Source organism: Hyperoodon ampullatus (genome assembly GCF_949752795.1).
Source record: "Hyperoodon ampullatus genome assembly, chromosome: 16".
In the NCBI taxonomy this organism is placed as follows: Eukaryota; Metazoa; Chordata; class Mammalia; order Artiodactyla; family Ziphiidae; genus Hyperoodon; species Hyperoodon ampullatus.
In genome coordinates this window covers 2,964,406-2,976,721 of record NC_136929.1, presented here as the reverse complement: position 1 = coordinate 2,976,721, position 12,316 = coordinate 2,964,406, and the positions used below count along the sequence as shown (strand labels likewise).

General features: G+C 60.8%; 1 protein-coding gene across 1 annotated transcript in view; it reads right to left on the bottom strand.

The window, feature by feature from the left end:
* Positions 1–1,277: 1,277 nt before the first annotated feature.
* CARS2 (cysteinyl-tRNA synthetase 2, mitochondrial) overlaps positions 1,278–12,316 on the bottom strand; it is a gene marked incomplete at its 5' end in the record, with an annotated part of 32,797 nt that continues 21,758 nt past the window's right edge. The window contains 8 exons of the mRNA XM_079722116.1: positions 1,278–1,425; positions 1,497–1,703; positions 3,772–3,870; positions 4,369–4,492; positions 5,924–6,062; positions 6,822–6,888; positions 9,258–9,325; positions 11,625–11,758. Of these exons, the coding sequence (XP_079578242.1) occupies positions 1,285–1,425; positions 1,497–1,703; positions 3,772–3,870; positions 4,369–4,492; positions 5,924–6,062; positions 6,822–6,888; positions 9,258–9,325; positions 11,625–11,758 (979 nt within the window). The 3' untranslated portion in view covers positions 1,278–1,284. The remainder of the gene's footprint in view (positions 1,426–1,496; positions 1,704–3,771; positions 3,871–4,368; positions 4,493–5,923; positions 6,063–6,821; positions 6,889–9,257; positions 9,326–11,624; positions 11,759–12,316) is intronic.

Genomic DNA, 12,316 nt, shown 5'->3' with positions numbered 1-12,316 from the left:
CTAATGGTATGGTTTTCACCACTGCCCACCAGTACCGTTAAAATGAAGTACTAAGCCCGCAAGTAGCTGACACGGGAACTGTTGTGTTTCTGCCCTGAGTCCCTTTGCTTGAGAAAGCAGTTAAGGGCCCGTTGTCCTTTGCAAACCCGGGCACTCTCTAGCTCCAGCTGAGGACACTGCCAGGAGACCAGCTCCGAAGCACATCTGGTGGCCGGGTCGGGCTCCGGCCGGACAGCTGCCCCGAGTACTGAGCGGCCCCGCTTGCCTGTCCCGTGTCAGGGGCCCGCCCGCCCTCTGGGCTCCTGACTCCACTGCTCACGGGTTGGGCCCCTTGTAGCAGGTCAGCTTCTGAACGGGCTTCCTCATCTGTATAACAGGAACCCCCTGCCTTTCAGGGTCAGGAAGATCAGTGACAAAGTTAAGGCGGCTGCCGGGACAGCCAGGCCGTCCGCGCGGCGCCTGACGGGTGCTGACCTGCTGCCCGGGGCCGCGCCCGCAGGATCAGTCGGTGCCAGCCCCACAGCGGTGGACGCGGGGTGGCCTGGCTGAGAGCGGGGGGAAGCGGCGAGAGGGTCACCCCGCTTCCCGCTGGCTGGCTGAACAGCTGTGTAGCTCCCCGCCTGCGACAGAAAGATGGAACGCGAGGCCGCCGGCAAGCTCCGTCCCAGGTCGCCCGCCTCGTGCCCGCCTGTCACACCTGTGCCCTCACCCGTGTCACCCAGACTCCTCTCAAGCACAGCCTTGGCCCCGTGGTGTCTGCTCAGAGGCAGAAGAGGGTGGTACCCCAAGAACCAGCTGTTTAATAAGAAAGAGGTCAGACAGCATAGAGGTGAAACAAGGCCTATCAATCAGAGGAAACGGGCTGGACGCTTGCAGGGGTTTCCTCTGTTGGCGCTTTCTGTGGTTAACGTTACTTTATAACCAGGAAAATAAATGTAAAACCCTATGCCCACGCCCAGTCCAGCACTGCCCAGCACGTGGGGTACAGGCCGCTTCTCCTGCTGGAGACCAGGTCACCCCGGGGAAGGGGTCCCGCCTGCCCTTCCCATGACGTCTTCCGGGACCCCGTGTAGGACTGACGTCCTGATCTCACGGTTTCAGGGCCGTCCCACGATGTCAGGCCCCGGGCTCAGGGGCCAGAGACCACCGTGTGGGCTGATGTGACTTTACTGAACTACTGCGTCTGTGGCCGTCGAAACCCATTCTCCAGCACATCTACTAGCACCCGTGGGGCGGTGACAGCTTGGTTTAAGGTTAACTGAGCAGCCACAACAAACTTTAACATCAAGCTTTTATCGTGCCTTGAGGCAGCACAGAACCGCGCCGGGAGCCGTGGCCTCCGCATCCCGTGTCCTCAGCTCCCCCTGGTTTGGGGTCTGCTGTCCTCGGGTCCAGCAGCTCCCACGTGGACACGCCGCCCCTGTCCTGGAGAGGGAGACGGGCCGGGTGAGAGGGCGCGGGGGCGGGGGCAGAGCCGGGGGCGGGGCGGCGCTCACCTTGATGCTGATGCCGTGGGCGGCCAGGTCCCTGCGCAGCGCGTCGCACGCCTCCAGCAGGGGCCGCCTCTCCAGGAGCTGCTGCCGCCGCGCCTCCCCAGGGGCCTCCCCGGCGGCCAGAGCGAACTGCCGGACCTTCCGCCGGAAGCGGACCAGCTCCTCGACCACGCTGTGCAGGGCGGCCGGGCCGCCGGCCCCTGAAACACACTGCCCGGGCGCCGGGTGAGTGGACGGGGTCCCGGGCCGGGGAGCGGCAGGGGGCGCAGCTCCGTCTCCCCTCCCCGCGCCTCCACCGAAGGTCCCGTCGCCCAGGCCGGTGAGCGGGGGCTGCCACTGCAGACGGGCAGTATCGGAGGGTCATTGGGCAGAGCCGGCAGGCCTGGGCCTCGTCGACCAAGGAAACCAAACTTGCTCCAGCCGCCGTTCAAGGCCCTGGACGTCCTGCGCCCAGGTGGGCGCGCGCACGGGGCTCTCCCCCGGGGCCGGGGACCAGCAGTGTGGGTGCCGGCCGGGGGAGCTCCAGGGCTGGCGTGGGCCCGGAGCCCTGCCAAGTTGCCGGGCGTCCTCCCCCTGCCCCCCCGCCCCACGGAGGAGGGGCCTGCGGTCCAATTCCTTCAACCTCACGGGGTCCCCAGCCACTGCTCCCACAGGAGAAGACGGCTCGTTACAGAGGCGTGAGCCCCCAGCGGGCTCCGGGGGCGCCCCAGCTCGGGGAGGAGGTGGGCTTCTGGTGACCCAGCGGAGACCTGGCCCCCTCAGCCTAGTGTGAGCCGCCAACAGGCCCTGGACCGCCCGGGGAGGGCCGCAGTCCACTAGGGAATCAGTGTCTCTCGATAAACCAAACAAATCATCGCAGAGATACGCGAGTCTTAGCGTTGAGGCCAGAGAAGCTCACAGCCTAACAGTCCCAGGAAATGTCCCCGCTCATGGCCAGGGCAGCCGGCGCCAGGCCTCAGCTAGCAGGTCCCCGGCCCGGCCGTGGGCTGTGCCAGGCCTCACGGCAGTAGGTGGCCCAGCAGGGCCCGCAGGGAGATCCGGTGCGGCGTCCCCCCGTGTGCAGTCCAGGCTCCCCTGTTAACAGCCTGTTCACACTGTTTTTTAGCAAGTGGCAGCTACGGCCCTTTCCTTTCCGGTCGTGAACAACAGTCCGAAGGCTGTTTGTTGTTAGGTGAGGCGGAGCGAAGCAGGACCCCTGGAGGAGGAGGGACCCTGGCCTGGGGCGTCGGGCAAGGGCGCTTCTGTGCAGAGGACAGCCTGCTGGGGCTGAGGGGAGAGGCGGCGGCCGTGCGGAGGGCGGCGGGGGAGAGCTGCTGGGAGGTGGGAGCCCGGGACTGCGGGGAGCCAGAGTCGAGGTGTCGGGGTAACAGTCGACACGGAGAGGGGACCCAGGATCCCGGGGGCTGGCTCTGCCCGCCTCGGGCCAGAGCAGCTGTGGCCAAGCGCAGCAAGCACCCAGTGCCCAGACCCTCCCCGCCGAGAGCAGCCAGGCTCCCGGGAGAAAGGCCGACTCCTGCCTGCGACACAAGGTACCGGATGGGCTGGGAACGTCAGTGCAGGAAGCGAGGATGTGCCAACGGGATGGGGCCGTGTGTGGCACCGCGGCCAGCTCCACGCTCCGCACCCCCAGCCGCTAGCCGGGGGAGGACCCGAGTCCACACTGGCGCCAGGAAGGGTCTCTGCGGCGTGGTCACGGCGCACATCCTGGGCCCGGGACAGACGGGGATCATGGCCTAGAGGATGGCGTCACGTGTGCTGACTCCCTGAGGGGCCAGGGTGTCAGGGCGGGAAGGCCACGGAAGGCCAAGGGACGTTCCACACACGGGACCGGAGACCCGGCGGCCGAACGGCCCACGGGCCTGGACTGGGCTTCTGCTGAGGAGCGTGTGACGGGGACGTGGGCGGCCAGGGGAGCCAGGCCCGAGGATCCCTGACGGCTGGGGCCCGGCCGGCGGCTCAGGCGGCACCGGAGAAGCGTGTTCCCTGCAGCCTGACTGCCGTGTACACTTTGAGGTTCTTTCCCGGACACAAGTGCACAGGGAATCCGTGGCTCGCCACTCACTGTGCAGCTGAGGTGCACGCTCGTGCTGCTCAGAGCCTGGTTTCGGTTAGTAAATCCCAGCTCTGCGTGTGTTCCCCTCTTAAGGAACATAACACATCTTAAGCACGTGGTAAGTCTGGCCTTTAATTACCGTTAAAATCCGCGTTTCTGCGGCTGTTACCGTGTTAGCGTGTAGATTAAGTCCCAGGATCAAGGACTGAAGAGAGAAAGGCGTACCTGTCGCTCAGCCAGAGAAATCCCCACCGTCTCAAAGAACTGCTCCACGTAGGACACGATGGCACCGAACACAGCAGGGCTCCTGGGACCACCGGCCGCCTGCGACAAGTCACCCAGAGAAGGTTCTTGAAAGGCAAGACCACCAACCCCGGGCCGGTGAGCCCCCGGCGGGCGCGGACGCAGCCCTGCGAAGCCAGCGCTCCCGCCCGCGGCTGGGCCTGTGCTCTGAGCGCCTGTGCTGGCACTGAGCCCCCGGGCGGTGGCGGCAGCAGGTGGCCTTCGGGGCATCCCAGGGTCCCGGGCGTCTGAGAGGAGCCTGGCACCAGGGCCCAGGGTCAGGCAGGGCTGGGGGGCAGTCGGGGTCCCCACCCGGCTTCCTTCCCGTCTCACATCTGTGTGACAAACTCGGACTCCCCTGAGCTCCTGTGTCCACGTGCCAGGCCTCCCCACGGCCCCCAGCTCTACTGACCCCGGCTCAGGACAGGGCCACGCACGGGTGGCCTGGAGGCCACCAGCTCTGGGAGCTGGGTGGCCGCAGGGGCTGGCGAGGTGGCGTCTGCTCTGTCCTCAGAACTGTCGCCACGTCCCAGGAGTTACCTCGGTGGCCGCCTTCAGCTGTCTGTTCCCGTGGTGAGCCAGGTCCGTGACGGCATTCACTGCCCCCGGCGTGTTGAAGTCGTCCGCCAGCGCCGCCTGCACGGCCCCCTTGGTGCGGTGCAGCCTTTGGGGAGGTGAGCAGACGGGGCCGCTCCAGGGACCTGGCTGGATGGCAGAAGCCGCAGCGCTGGCCAGGCCCCCAGGACGGACGCCCCCCAGGGGATCCACCCTCGGGCTCCCCGCTCGGCTCCCGCCCCCGGGGCAGCCCTTCCAGCTCCTTCCCTCTGCTGTCAGACCCCCTCAAGAGCCGGCTGCCGTGACGCTCGAGCCCCTCAGCCCCCGGCAAGGAAACTGAGGTCACCGTCACCTCCTCCTCGCCTGCCCCCTTACCCGTCCCCAGCAGCACCGTCAGGTCCCCTTCGGGTCACCCCTCGCTCGCACGCTGTCCTGCACGCCTGCCGGTCAGTCACCGGCCCCTCCGAGACTCTGCCGCCGTACTGATTCCCCGCTGCCCGTCCCAGACTGTCCCCACCTCCTCCGGGTGCCCTGCTTCCCAGGCACAGGGAAGGGTTGGGCCAAGCCCCCGAGCCTGGGCCCGAGTGACCACAGGGAAAGACAGACCTTTGCTGCCTGGGCTCCTGCGACCCAGCGCTGTCACCCGGCGGAACCTGACCTCTCCTGACTGAGGCGCGGACTCTCCCCTGCACGCCTGCCGGTGAGCGGCACTGCCGGCCCTTCCCTGGCACCCGCCGTCGGGAGGGTGGCCGAGTGACTGACAGCCCCACAAGGCCCGGTTGCCCGGCCCCAGGGCTTGGGCTTCGTCCTGGGCGCCACTGCTGTGACCAGCAGGCAGCTCCTGCCTCTCTCCTGTGGACGCCCTCGTCCCGGCCGGCCCGAAGGAGCCCCGGGCCCCCTTCTCCTCCAGGGGCTCCCTGGGTGGCCGGGCACACAGACCCCGCCCACCATCAGCCTCCGGCGACCCCCGATGACCCTGCCCTCCTCATCTCCCTCTGGTATCCCCCGAGGCTCTGTCCATCTTCCCACTTTCTCACCGTCTCTGAAGCCAATCTCAAACCTTCCTCGCCTTTTTTTGGATGCAGTGAAACACAGATGACCACGTCGAGCCATTTACCGAGCAACAGAACCGGAAACACCGTCTCCACGTCCGGGGTGGGCTCCGTCCTCCCGCCCGCGCCACCCCTCACTTCACTTCCCGGGGCCCCCTGCTGCGCTCCCACCTCTGCAGGCACGGCCGTCCTGTGGTCACGACCCCCAGGGGGCGGAGGGCACACGCTGGGCCTCCGGACGCGCCCGTCAACCCGTCACCGTGACCCGGGTCCCCCCGCTTCCTGCAACAGCTCGCTCGTTCGCCCACCTGCCCCGCTTCCCGTCGACCACGCCATCCACGAGGTTCCTGATGCTCCCACGCAACCGTGGGCCGTCCAGGCCTCCCCGACGGCAGGGTCCCTGCCCCTCCCCTGGCAGGCCCGGGGCTCCCACCAGCCCCGCCCCCGTGTCCACAGCGCTCCCTTGGGTGGCCCCAAGCAGCACCCACCTCTCCCACAGCACGTCCTCCTGGACGGGGCCGCCCGCCAGCTGCCCCCTCATGTAGGCCCGAGCGTCCTCCACGAAGGCGGCCACGGCATGGAGCAGACGCCTGGCCTCGAGCATGGCGCCGTCGCTGTAGTCCACAGCTGCGGGGAGGGACCCCGGTCACCTGGGAGCCGCGAGCACCCGCAGACCGCCAGGCTCTGTCCTGACCCCGGGCAGGAAACGTGGACACCCCTCCCCACGTGCGTGGCCGAGGGCTCATTCCCGCTGACAGATGTACAGACAGACGGCTCTGGAAAGCGGGGGCCCCACCGGGTGCCTGAAGCGCCTCTGGGGAGGCCAGCCGACCGGTGCCATGAGGACTCGGGCTCCGTATTCCAGGAGGGGCAGGGAGACCCGGCCATCACCCCGCCCGCGAGTGTGTGGGGACAGATTAGGGACACTCGCCGCGCCCGGGCGGCCCCAGGTCTCTGGACAGGGGTCCAGCCAGCGGAGAGTGCCGGGGTCCCCAGACTCGCCTTCGGGGCTGGAAGGGGACGCGCCCTCTGGCCCGGGGGAGGGGCAGTGCCGTGCTGAGGGCTCCTGGCTCAGGCCCTGTGCCAGGACGGCTCATGAAGCCGGGGGGGGCAGGTGCCGCGGCCTCAGGCTCTCTGGGCCCCGCGGAGCACTGGGCACCCGAGTCCCACTGCAAAGCCGCGGCCTCGGGACAGGCTCCGGGATCCCCTGGCCGAGTGCTGGGACCGTGCTCCCTGGAGCATCCTCGGGCTTCCGTTCAGAACCCAACCTCAGGGCACGAGGGCAACACCCCAACGGGACGGGGCGCACCCCACCCAGATTTCGGGGTCCCCAGAGGCTCCCCGAGGCCACACGTGAGAAGCACCCAGGCCTCCCTGCCAGCTCACCTGACCTGTAGCTGCTCCGCAGGCAGAAGAGGCGGAAGATGTCTGGGGAGGCCGTGCTGAGGAAGTCCTGCAGGGGGCAGGAAAGACGGGAGCCACTAACCCCCAGGCACACGCAGCGCTCCTCCGACCACCAGTGTAGACACCTGGACCGCCCCCCGAGCAGTCGCGGGGGGTTCGCCCCACGAGCCTGCGGCCGTGTCATCTCCACGCAGCCTGTGCTGTCGCTCATCTGACATGACCTGCGGGGCTCAGACCCACGGCTGGATTCTGTTAGAGCGTTCACTCAGGTGAGGGAGGGCATGGATTCCTGTACCTCGATATAAACACCTGTCAAACTCCTACAGATTTCATTCTGTGTGTTTAAAAACATTAAGTTCTAAGGAAGTGGCCACAGATTCGCCAGGCCAACAACAGGATCGACAGGGAAAAAGGTGAAGAGGCCCGTCCAACCCAACCTTCATCAGTAAGAGAGCCGGTATTTCAACGTCCGCGTCCGTCCCCCGGTGCTCCTTCCCAGAGTGTGAAAAAGGAGTATTTCTTCATCCCCTTAATTCCCCAAACTAGCCAACTAACTTGAGACCCCGTCTGGTGGACAGCGCACAGTGTGCGTGTTAATTCTCGCATTTGCGCAGTCACGTGCCCTCGTGTTCTCACCCGTCACTTCCCCTTTAAATCTGCAAGCAGCAGCATGGAGACCGAGCCCCTGCACTGTGATGTAGTTACTACACCACGAACAGCACAGGCAGATAAATAACTAGCGCTGTCGCATACGGAGCATCACTTACAGAATGCTAAGATGCGGGTGTGTCATAACTGCAGTGTGTCTATAATGGTGACAGAAAGACGAGGCTTACTGAACCAAACGCCAGACACCCGAGGCCACGGCTGCCCTGCAGCCCCGCATCCTGTGCCTTCTCTGCAAGTCCTTCTGTGTCCCGTCGGCCGTCACTCCAGCCACTCTGATGGCGCTTCCCTGACCTGCCAGGGACTCGTGATAACGGGCTGTGCTCGGTGGGACCCCAGTAAACACGCAGCTCAGCTGGCGTGGGGTTACACCAGGGACAGAGAGTGAACGCCGGGTACTTGGAGGGCCTTTAGCCACCCTCTGACTTTTCCCTCTCCTTTTTGAATTATTTCTTTAGGTTTCCTTCCCCACCAAAGCATGGACTCAACTGCTTCATAACTTGTTACAAGTCCTCTCCTGTCTCTGACAGTGTAGCAGGAGGCCTGTTCCCAGTGGACACGCTTGCCTTAGGTGAGGATTTGTTTTTGTAAGTTGTTGTCTGTTTAGCTTTTTATAAATCGCTGCCAGACGCTTGGTATGTACGGCTGTGGAGCTGTTTAGGTAGAAGCAAAGCTGTGCGTCTCCGCAGCGTGGCCACCGTCAGCAAGCCCTCCCCGCAGCCCCAGGGCCCTGACCGCTGACAGACACATGACACGCCGCCCCCAGCCCCACGTGCTTCTCTTTCCGAGTCGGTACCTTTCCTGCACTCGTGACTTTCTGCTCAGACAAGCAACAGAACCCCTAAACCAGCATTACACGACATGTTAAAGGGATTTCTCTAAGAGGAAAAGAAAAGTCCACAACTAGAAATATGAATATTATGAAAGGAAAAATCTCATTGGTAAAGGCAAACATTCAGTAAAGATAGAGTAACCACTTATAAAGCTAGTAGGAAGGTTAAAAGACAAAAATACTATAAATCATCTATATCCACAATAAGTAGTTAAGTGATACACAAAACAAAAAGATGTAAAACATGATGTAAAAAACATTAAACATGGGAGGTGGGTACAAATGCAAGCTTGTTAGCATGTGTTCAAACTGAGATCATGCACTAAAATAACCTCATATATACGTGGGATGCAGCAAAAGCAGTCCTAAAAGGGAAGTATTTAGTAATATAAGAAAAACCTCAGAAAAACTGAAGAAAAATCTCAAATAAACAACCTAACTTTACACCTTAAGGCACTAGAAGAAGAACAAAACCCAAAGTTAATAGAAGGAAAGAAATCATAAAGGTAAGAACAGAAATAAATGAAATAAAGACTGAAAAAAAATACAAGAGATCAATGAAACTAAGAGCTGGTTCTTTGAAAAGATAAAATCAATAAACCTTTAGCTGGACTCATCAAAAACAAAAAAAGAGAGAGAGAGAGAGAGAGAGAGAAAGGGCCCAAATCAATAAAATCAGAGTCCTGGAACAGGGAGCGGGAAGAGGCCGAGGCCCCCAGGAGCCGACACAGGAGGCGACAGGACGGGAAACACCGCCTCGCACTGTTAGACGAGAGACAGCCGTTTAAGCCAGAAGCAGGAGAAGCCCGTCGGGGCCCCGGGGACACAGGGAACCGGAGATGGGGGTCTCCGGATGCACATCAGCCTCCGTGACACGTCGGCAAACTGGTGGGCACACAGAAACACGACAAGTGCGTTACCTTAATCGTGATGTAGTTCTTCAGCGATTTGGACATCTTCTCTTCTTTGCCCTTCACGTGCAAATGCCCTGAAACAAAAGCAAAGTCACTTATTCTGTACCCCCAGAGGGAGGGTGAAGGAGGGCGCGTCTCCAAAGGCGCCTGGACTCCGGGAGCCCTGACCCGTCAGACAGCCCTGCGTGGATGCCCACACAGGCCCCCCAGATCAGCCCTGCGCTCAGCCCGCCAGCAAGGGGGGCCCACGTCCACCCCGGGCCAGGGCATCACACTGCGGGGACGGCCCCTCCCTCTCCTGTGACTCAACAACACAGGGGACCTGACTCAGCACCCGAGGAGAGGACACATCTCTGCTTCCACAAAGCGTGTGGGTCTCCAAGCAACACTGCGAGCGTTTCTGTAGCTCGTTTTCAGACATATCCCAGCCTCAGCACCGTTTCACCCCCGTGTGTGAAAGACGGGGGGGACCTGGACCTCCTCCTGGACCACATCTGTACGAGGTTCACTTCCAAGGGAGCTGTGATTTCCCAACAGAAGATTCTTCCACTTTTTCTGACACAACTTCAAGCACCACCTTTTTTCAAGCCAACTTTTCCAAGAACTGGTTACAATGTGGCTTCCAAAAAGCTACATAACCTTGAATATGTCAACCTATGCAGCCTGCCATATACGCCAAGTACAAGTGAAGTTTTAAAAAACTGACAACGTGTGGAAAACAAAACATCTGACTGCTAACTCTACTTCCATCCATTTACTTCAGGAAAAGGCATCGATTCTCCAGGGTGTCAGGAGACACAGCTGTTCCTCCAGGACCGGGTGTAAGTGGGACAAAGAAGATTCCAACGTCCTAACAGATCGTGGGTCTTAACGGCAAAACCCTTCCCCACGCCGCATCCAAAGCAGCAGGACCTGCCGTGTGCGGACACAGAGCCCCGTGAGCACTGGCACTGCCACGGGTCCCGTCTGATGGCAGACGCAGTCACCGAGGGGCGCCGGTGCTGACGGCAAACCCCAACTCCTCATGAGTGCCACCGATGAAGGGCCTGTGGGGACCAGCCCTCGCGTCCCGACGGCTAACACGGGATCACCTGTCCCCGAGCCTGCGACCGGGCACGGGAACACCTCCACCCCTGGGGCCTGTGATTCCCTCCCCGGACGGGCTCGGAGCACTCTGCTGTCACAAGCCCTCCCGCTGAAGGGGGAGACCTGGCTCCACGCGGTGTCTGAGAAGAGGAGTGAGCCCCGACCGGAAACGGGTCCGGGGGTCCCTGCCGAAGCGCCGGAGGAACGGAGCCGGGGCCATCGGGCTCCTGGCCCGGAACCAAGGAGGCGGGTTCCGGCTCCTGTCGGGCCCCGAGCAGGGACACGAGGTGGAAACCGGACCTCGGCCTCCGCGCTGGGAACGGCGATCCAGCCCGTCCCTTTCAGACGACCTCAGGGCAGCACCGAGATGCGAGGTCACACAGAGAGCCGCGAGGCCGGCCCCCGGGCTCCGGGCGGGGCACACGGGGTGGCAGAGGCGCTGCAGGGCGGGCCTGCGCGGAAGGCTGCCCCGCTGGTCGCTGTCACCCACGTGGACCCTCGCCGCAGACTTGAAGCAGCTACTGCATATTACAAAACTGGAGTGTGTCTGCGTTTAATACCACCTCGCTGGCAAAACCTGGTTTCCTTAATCTAAGGACTTAAAGAAATGGTTCTTGTTGGTTTCCTGAGCTTTAGATGTTGACCGTTTGCGTCTCCCAACCCCATCACTACCAAAGCCTTATTCTCTTTCTTCCCCTCAAATACCTTCACTGCCCACTCCAGAAAGGTAACAAAACCAGCTCACGGTGGCTCCACGACCTTTGTCACAATCTTGGACACGTGAATCTCCCCATGCATCACAGGAAATTCCAAAATTGCTTCGCTCAAGACGCCGCTGGTCTCACAACTTCATGTACACTTCTGCGAGCAGACGGCTCGTGTGAATCACGAGGTGTTTTGAACAGTGAAACGGAAGGCAGTGCTTTCAAAGAATGACAGATATTGACGGTGACAGTGTCACAGGTCAAGAATGGCGTATTCCTAATCATCACGACGTCATACTATTTGAACTTCCCTCTCCATAGTTTCCTTCAAACAGACTTCTACAGACCAGCACTGCATAACATTTTCCGAACTCTCGTCAGCTCGCATTTCAGTTCCAAAAGGCATATTCAGTATTCCAGTCCAAGGAAGTTCACGTCCAACCAACAACAAGTCAAAGACAATTTAAGGGACAACTCTGTTTTTCCACCTATTAGCTGATTCAGGTGTTTCCAAATGTAGCTATTTCACGGACAGAGTCGAGAGAACTGAAATGGAACAAATTAATCTGAAGTCATCGCTCACCAGAATGTAGGAAATAATTCCCCCACTGCTGGCACTGGTGAAAGACCTCGCACTGTGCGATTTCGTTCTCGTGGTGAGGAAACGCTAAATCTATGCCACCCGAGTGGATGTCCAGCCGACTTCCAAACACCAAACTGCAAGACAAAGGGCAGAGCAGGGAGTTAACTCAATCCAATGACACAGTCTCCAAACCACATCCCGTATTTTCTCCTTCCAGCCCTGGGCCACGCACACACCGAATGGAGCCCAATTCCAAATGCATGATAATTCAGCTGATGCAAACGGAACCTGACATTTGTTTTTACTTCATAAAATCTCTAATTCATAGCTTTTCCTCCTGGGAAAGAGACTTCATTTTCTTTGCTCTGGATACAATATGTGGTTTTTAAAAACTTCAAAATTACTTTTTCTTACTTTCAGTAGGCAGACCTTAGCGGCTGTTCTATAAGAACTATTAAGAACTATAAAATCAAGAGATTTTTAATTTGGCCTTTGAAAAATGAGCCATTCAGCAGCCATACATGAATAACAAAGTAACAGAATTCAAAGTGACACATTTCAGCTGGCGGCATTTCAGCTATAAGGCCGCTCGGTCCCGAAAAATCTCAGTCCACAGAACTGCACGCTGCACCTCTCAGGCCTGCCAGGGACACTCAGTGTGTGCAGCTCTCTCACCAGAACACCTGCAAAAC